An 8,198-nucleotide genomic window follows, 5' to 3' on the forward strand; every position below is an offset into this window, starting at 1 on the left:
GGGGTTGTTGTTGTTGTTTGGTTTGGTTTGGGGATTTTTTGTGTTTGTATTTTTGTTTTGCTTTTGTTTATTGTTTCTTTTATTGTTTCTTTTATTGTTTATTTTTGTGTTGTTTTTGGTTTGTTTTTTATTTGTTTTTTGTTTGTGTTTTGTTTTGTTTTTTGTTGTTTTCTGGTGAGGATAGGGGATAGGGGAGGGGAGTAATAGAAGTTTTACGGCACTTGCAACACAAATACGTGTTTTGTGTCACATAAGTGCCAACGATTAGAGGTGTTACCAGAGATACTAAAGCGTATATAACTTATGGGGGCTCTCGTGGGCTACAGGTTACGTGTTCGCCTCTCATTCAATAGGTCCCAAGTTCGAAACCAGACAGGGACTAAAAATATTCTTCTCTAAAATGTTCTCCTTTCACCTCCTTTCTTGCACTCTTTATTCTGTCGTCTGCTGTCGTCTCCACTTTCTGTCCCCTCCAACCACTTTGTTTGCCCCCCTCATCTGGGCTCCTGACTCTTTCGGCAGCCTTTCGACTGCTACTCCCTGGCTCCTTCTTACTGCTGTCTTTCAGTCCCACCCTGATCTTAGTGCAAGTAAGATTTAACACCTAGCTTTGTCTGGTAAAGGCGAAAAATCTCGGAGGTACCGTGTGCAAGATCTTTTTTGGAGACAGGCTACTTCGACACAGCCTGTCATGGACAACCGGGGACGAGAGGAATGCAACGCCTCATTAGAAAGGTGGAGATACATGTACTCGATAAAACATGGAGTTCCATAAAACATTTCACCCACACAGGAATCGAACTCAGGCCTTCTGCCAGGGCAGCAAGTTTTCTGAAATAGTTTTTGCTTCTCGTACTTTTGAAGAATGTCTGCTTCGCGCACTTTTGAAGAAACTTCAAGGAAATTAATTATTATCCACCTCTACTTGTAGTTTTCTTGCAAATAATTAACTTTATATTATTCAACAAAGCGCACATTTCACGGATGACTAAAGTTATCTATGTTGGTGGTTGGCGGGTGCTCTGGTGTGGTTTGCTCCTTTTTTCCTATAAAAAATATATCGTCTCTATCTCCCCTCCTTCTTTTTTTGTGTTTGTTACTCTCTTGTAACACCTCTAATCTTCAGCACTTATATGACCTTACTGTGTTGCAAATGCGGTAAAACTCTTACTAAAACTAAAAGTTATCTAGATCCACATCTAATAGTATGTCTCTGTTCATTCCCAGGGTGATTCCATCAACTACCAGTGTGGTGCCAACATGATCAAGTATCTTGTGAGTAATGAGCCTGCGCATGGTGCACATTGAAAAAAAATCACCACAAAGCCCTTTTGATTTAGCGTAGTTTGATACATTTGAGGGTGGTCAGATTATTCTTCGTGGACAGGGCAATATTAAGCTTCGTTTCATTTCATCAAAACAGTTAGATCCGTTCCTCCCAAAACAAACATGTTCGATTTTCAAGGTCGCGATAGCCAAAATCAAATAATTATATTATGTTTGATTTTATAGCTCACGTTGGGGCTGCATTTAAAGAAAACGTTGAGCAACAGACTATCAGTACACTTCTATAATATTTATCATTATCATAATCATGACACTGCTTGGTAGGGTCGTCTTTTCCTTGGGAACGGAATGGGGAGCAGGTAGCCTACTAATATACTTCCGAGTCAAATTTGAGGAGGCAAACCAAAGGTCAATTTTTTATAACTATAAGCTTATACCCAGTGCAGACTGCCAATCGAATTCCTGTAATTCAGTCGCGGTCTGCCTGATTTTCAGCCATGGAATGGAAAGGGCTATCATGTTTGGCACAATACAACCGAATCAACATTGAAAAAATTACGGTCTCAGTCGAATGAGGTCGAATTCGGTTGGTTTGTTAAAAAATGATAGCTTTTGCATAATCCATTAAGGAAATTAATGTAACGAAAACGGCTGGTAATGAATATGCTCTGGGGATTAGTGTATACTAGGCAGCGCCATTTCCCGAACCGATTCGGTCAGATCATGCAGATCCTGTTTGTTCGATCAATGGGCACCCCTTCTAAACAATAACAAATAGCGAAAAGAATGTTGTAAAATCGTCCTAATAGATTTACAGGGTTGTTATTAGTAAGATTTTTTTCAAATTGTATTGATTAATCGCTATGGTTTCCATGTTCTTACAAAAGAAATATTTTTGTTGGAGCCCACGATTTCTATTATCAGAACTGAACTTGACATTAAATAAGGAGGTTCAGCCGTTACACTGCAGCACAATGTTCAAAGAGGCCGTTAACCATGACACTCATGTCACACGCTAACGGTAACAGGCATACTGTGGGATGTTTTGGCCTTCGTCGATTTCAACGGACGGACGACCATAAAATAAGACAAGACAAGACATGATAAGACAAGACAAGAAAAGACAAGACACGATAAGATAAGAAAAAATAAGATAAGATAAAATGTGATACGGTGAGATAAGGTGAGATAAGATGAGATAAGATTAGGCGAGATAACACAAGACGAGATAAGATAAAATAACGTGCGATAAGACAAGATAGACGAGATAAGATAAGGCGAGATAAGATTAAAAGCACAATAACATGTTGAATATATATTATAGAACATTTAAATTGTACGTTGCTTTCACAAAAAATTGTCAATATGAAGAGAAAAATCAAGCTTGCCGAATACATGTCACATCAGATGCATCTCTAAAACCACATACAGAACGAACATCGCAGATTGGGAAAATAATATAAAGATATTTCGTATAAAAGGCTATGTCATGTGCATCCATGAAAATTCAACAGTAAAAGTAATACCGGTACACATTAATTATGTTCACTTCGCCAGGAACCTTATTCCCGAATAATTAAAGGCCTACTTCTATGTGTGATTTTCATCTATTTACTCCGTGGTTCTGTTGGGGTAAGAAAACAGCAAAATTTCGGCTAGCAAACCCAAATAAAAATGTACTCAGAGAAGCTGTACGTGTGGACCAGTGCCGGATTAACCATTAGGCAAATAAGGCAATTGCCTTGGGGCCACTCAAAAAAATAGGCCACAAACAGGCCACCAACAGGGTACAACAAAGGCCACATTTTTTCGGATTTTCCCCCGTTTTGATCAGGCCACAGCAAAGCCAGTCTGGAAGGCCACAACTAGAATAGCCCTAAGCTAGCCCAAGCCAGAGTCCGACTGGATTATTAGTCCCAGGCCTAGTTCAGAAAGTGCTGTGACATTTTGTTTGGCCTCTCTCTAGGCCACATTTTTTTCTAAAATTAAATTGAATCATTAGCAGTGGGTTTCAAATCAAGCACCTTTAGCCTCTAAATAAAGTCTAAAGTCACCAGATACCTGGCAACCCAGATAATAATTCCAAAGTTGTGGCCCTGCTGGAGTCAAAAGCCTGCGAATGCTACATTTCTAGCCTAATTTCTGCCAAATTCGACTGTTTTTTAAGTGTACATGAGGTGAAAGGTGAACTGTGTTTACAAAACCCCCGAGCTCGTGGAGTGCTGTGTATACATGTTTGTGTGTCTGCAACAGGAGATTCAACAGTTATTAGTTACACAAAACCACTTTTGTGGCAACTTTTTCATCAGATGAAAATTAATTAGAGAAGTTTGGAGGTGAAGCGGGTTCGTCCTCAGCTTCCAGAAGAATTTAACATAGAACAAAGAGAAGAAAGACAAAGGTGACTCTTCTCGTTTGAATTTGAATTGATCTCAAAATGTCGTGGCTCGCCGTGAGTATGGACAAATCACCACTGTTTTGTTTTTATTGCTTGCTATTTGGTGGTAAAGAAGTGAAAGCAACCTTAGCCCCACCCGAATGTTGATCCACCAACTGTTCATACTTGTCAAAAACAACCTGTGAAGAATTCCTTAACTTGTTAGGCAAGTATGTTCTTGACCTCATAAAGGATGAAATTCCTAAGCCAAGGTACTTTTCAGTCTCCGTAGATTCTACTCCAGATGTTACCCATTCTGATCAGCTAACCATTGTTTTACGCTATGTCAATATGGTAGATCACCGGCCCGAGGAGCGCTCTTTGACATTCATCAACATCTCGAGCCACACAGGACAGAATCTTGCAGATACGTTGCTCGTGGTCGTGGTCAGACATACGACAATGCCAGTAACATGTCTGGTAAATACACTAGAATGCAGAACATTTTGAAAAATAAAAACAATCTTGTGGATTATATTCCGTGCGCAGGCCACTCTCTAAATTTAGTTGGTCAATCAGCTGTAGATGGCTGTGTGGAAGCTGTGTCTTTCTTACAGTTCCTGCAGCGCTTGTATTCATTTTTTGTTGCATAAACATTTCGTTGAAATATTTTATTACGACACGTTGAGGAAAATCCTGAATGTCTTGTCCCAAAACACCCATGGGTTACCCGGTGGTCTGCCCGGGCCGATGCGACAAAAGCAGTCTTCAGGGGCTACAAACAATTCCAAAGTGCTCTACAAGAGATTGCAGAAGATATTGACCAGAATGGTCTCACGAAGCACGAAGCACGAAGCACGAAGCACGAAGCTGGCACACTTGCAAGTTATATGGACACCATTGAAGTTGCTTTCATGTGTGAACTTTGGAATTACATTTTACATCGTTTCAATTGCTGCAGTAAATTGTTACAAAATTCAACTATTGAACTAAGCCCAGCCATTGGATTGTTAAGACATTTAGACACATATATAGATGAGTGTCGAGGAATGTTTGACTTTTACCATGACAAGGCAAGTGACCGATGTGGAAGCAGCATATATAAATCAGACAGTCGGAGAGCACGTGTACACAGGAAAACAGTAGATGACGGAGATGCCGCAAGAGTGATGGATGAAATGTCGGGTCAGGAGAAATTCAAAGTGAAGACATTCTTGGTTATCATGGACCAATGGAAAAAGTCCCTATGCAGACGAATTGACGCCCTTCAACAGTAGTGCAGCGGTCTGGTGTTTTAACAGAGTAAGATTCAATGTCAGCTGAAGACATAAATGCTGCAACATCAACACTTGTTAATGTCTATCCACATGACCTTTCTCCTAACTTTCCAATGTAATTTAGACAGTACCTAGGTTGGGTGAAAGAGCAAGTACATCCGGATAATACAACTGGAAGCGTTCAGAGCATTTTCAAATTCTTGCAAACCACTGGTGTCCACTCAGCTTTTCCAGACAGCGAGATAGCATTGCGGATGTACCTGTCTCTAATGCCAACTAACTGCACTGGCGAACGTTCATTTTCGCAACTGAAACGCATTATAGACGTTAAGCGTTCAACCATGTCTCAGCAAAGGCTAGGAATGCTAGCACTTCTTTCAATAGTTTCAATTGAAAGCGATTTACTGCACAACATCGACATTAACAAAGACGTTGATGAATTCGCTGTTGCAAAAGCACGCAACGTGGCAATCTATGTAAAAAATAATAATACATAATTTTAGTGTCGTGAGACCTTAGTTACATTATCTTACTGGTATCTTGTTCATATTCCATACTGTCATGCTTAGGACTGGCTGACAGACTGACACACGCACAGACAGACCGTGCTTGTGTGTGATGTGTGTGTGTGTGTGTGTGTGTGTGTGTGTGTGTGTATGTGTGTGTGTGTGTGTGTATGTGTGTGTGTGTGTGTGTGTGTGTGTGTGTGTGTGTGTGTGTGTGTGTGCGTGTCTTAAAGGGGAGGGGGGGGGGGATTTTGCACCATACCGGTATCTAACTTTTTCAGGCCACTCAGTGAAGTGTGCCTTGGGGCCAGCTGGGTCTTAATCCGGCACTGGTGTGGACGTTTAACCCCTTCTCTGCCAGCCCTGAAATGGTATAGGTTTAACGCCCCTACCAACACTGTTAGTTTATTTAAGAGGCGGGACCTCCGAGTTTAAAGTCCATCTCCAAAAGGACCGGGCCAAATGGGAAATTCGTGTAAAGTGCCTTTCCCGAGGGCTCAACATCTGGATCCAGCTGAGGCTCGAACCCCCGAACCCGCAGTCTCACGATTACGGATCCGCGATAGTCTAACCACTAGGCCACCTACGCCACTCTACCAGCCCTGTTCTACGATCCTATCATAGAGTCCAGAATAGGGCGTTCTGATAGCTCAGTTGGTGTCATGCTGGACTACGGAACAGATAGTCGTGGTTAGAATCCCAGACTGTGAGTTCTTGAACTCTGGTCGTTTTGTGGAGTTGTCAAGACTTTCCGCCCATTTGGCTCTGTCCTTTTGGAGACGGACGTTATATTTAATAAATCCCGCCTTTTGAATAACATAAGAGTGGTGATAGGGTGTGAAACCCATACACGTACCAAGCCCAAATCAACCTGGGGCTAGGCAGTTTAAGGATTAATCTGAAATGTTAGGTGATAATGACTAAGATAGAATATAGTTGTTACCGACATGTAGTATTATGTGAAGCGATGCTGTTTTAGAGCACGAGTTTCCTAAAGTATACTATTGTGTAACGACGCGGTTGAATCAGGCACTCGTCAATTTGTTGGGCATGTGGAGTTATTGGTGTCATCTTAAAGCTTTTTCGATTGTCTATCTTTCGGTGAAAAAAAAATAGTCATCTGTCATTAATAAAAGTCGAAATATTTGTGACTGAAGAAAGCCTGATTTCATAGGTAAAATAAAAGAGATAATGGCCGCCAAAGCTTGGCGTGAGAGTCCATGAAAACTGTGAATCTGCATTTTTTATTTATTTTTTTGTACCTTTAATCCACGTTTTTCGGGATAATCCTCATAGAAATGTGTTTTTAAATGTACATAAAACCTGTTGTGCGAAAAACAAATTGATAAAAATTGCTAAACGGGCTGGAAAATGCCAGTATCTTAGATTTCAGTATTTGGACGAGAGCCTGATTTCACCACTTTGCCTCACCAGTATAGTTGTTACCTACTATCATGGGTTGTTGTTTTAGAGCATGAGTTTCCAATAGTATCTAGATAACTTGTTTCAAATTCTTTGACAGCCTGACGGTGAGATTGAGGGGAACAATGCAAACACGTACCGTATCTACAATGACGGCTGCATGAAAGCACTCGGTGACTGGATAAACCGACACGCCCTCGTGGTAGGGGGAATAATGCTGGGGATTCTCTTGCCTCAGGTAATCATCTATGCTTATTTCCCTTACCCAGGGAAAGGGTTTGAGTTTTGAGAAGTAAAGGTCTACATAGTACAAACTGTTAAATATATTTTATAATTTATTTTTGTGCGAAAAAGTATGTGTGTGGGGGGGGGGGGGGGGGGCTAGAAAAAAAGGATGGGTAGTTTGAGGAGGTAGGGGCATTTTTTCCTAGAAATTAACACCTTACTCAGGGTGGTCAAACATATATCGTTTCGAAAATTAATTATGGGATTTTAGGGGGTTTATTATAGATAGTTTAACGGTAATTTCTTCTTTTTTTTTTTCTTTTTTTTTGGTTTTATTTCGTTTTGTCTTGGTTTGGTTTGAGGTTGGGTTTTTTTGGTGGGGGGTTTTTTGGTTTGTTGGTTGGTTGTTTTTCCGGGGGTTTTGTTTTGTTGTGGTTGGGGTTTTATATTCTCCTCTTATCCTTTGTCAACCAACACTGTTTTAAAAGCAGTTTACAGAACCCTTACCAAAGTATTATGACACAATGGCAACACTTGGAAACATTTTAATATGTAGGTGGGAGATACGAACATGTTTGCGAGTTAAATGTGACAAAAGTGTGTGTTATAAAAAATATAAGATTCACCAGCCTTGAACTAGAGAGTGAAAAGGGCCATCTTGATTTGTGATTTGTATTCATGCAAACATAATAATTATAAATCAAACCACTCTACTTGTCTTTATAGTATACAAAACTAAACTTGTAGCGTTTGTCTTTCATCTTCTTCTACAGGTGTTCATTGTCGTTCTCACACGCAACCTCATCGAGATGATAGAAACGCAGAAAAGTTATTGGTAGCTTCAGGCAAGCTTTTACTTTTACCCTCTGGTCGGCAACAATGGAGACCAAACTTACAATGGACTGGTTGATAGCTACTCCATATTATAATGAACCACTACACGCCCCAGTCCTGCTCCCCCGGCTTTCATCTCGTTAGTCTGTTTGGGGAAAAGTTGTCATGTGCAAATTAAATTATGTTTGAGCAGGAAACTGTAGGAGAGTGGGAGTTTACTTACACGCTAATGCAATGCTTTTGACAATCTTTATTATTATTATTATTATT

The 8,198-nt window shown here is 40.4% G+C and overlaps 1 protein-coding gene across 1 annotated transcript in view; it reads left to right on the forward strand.

Annotated features, from left to right (window-relative positions):
• Positions 1-8,192, forward strand: part of LOC101859139 (tetraspanin-33) — a 40,844-nt gene extending 32,652 nt beyond the window's left edge. The window contains exons 4-6 of the mRNA XM_013091454.1: positions 1,228-1,275; positions 6,970-7,107; positions 7,868-8,192. Coding sequence (XP_012946908.1) covers positions 1,228-1,275; positions 6,970-7,107; positions 7,868-7,933 — 252 coding nt within the window. The 3' untranslated portion in view covers positions 7,934-8,192. The remainder of the gene's footprint in view (positions 1-1,227; positions 1,276-6,969; positions 7,108-7,867) is intronic.
• Positions 8,193-8,198: the final 6 nt, after the last annotated feature.

Source organism: Aplysia californica, unplaced genomic scaffold (genome assembly GCF_000002075.1).
Source record: "Aplysia californica isolate F4 #8 unplaced genomic scaffold, AplCal3.0 scaffold00002, whole genome shotgun sequence".
In the NCBI taxonomy this organism is placed as follows: domain Eukaryota; kingdom Metazoa; phylum Mollusca; class Gastropoda; order Aplysiida; family Aplysiidae; genus Aplysia; species Aplysia californica.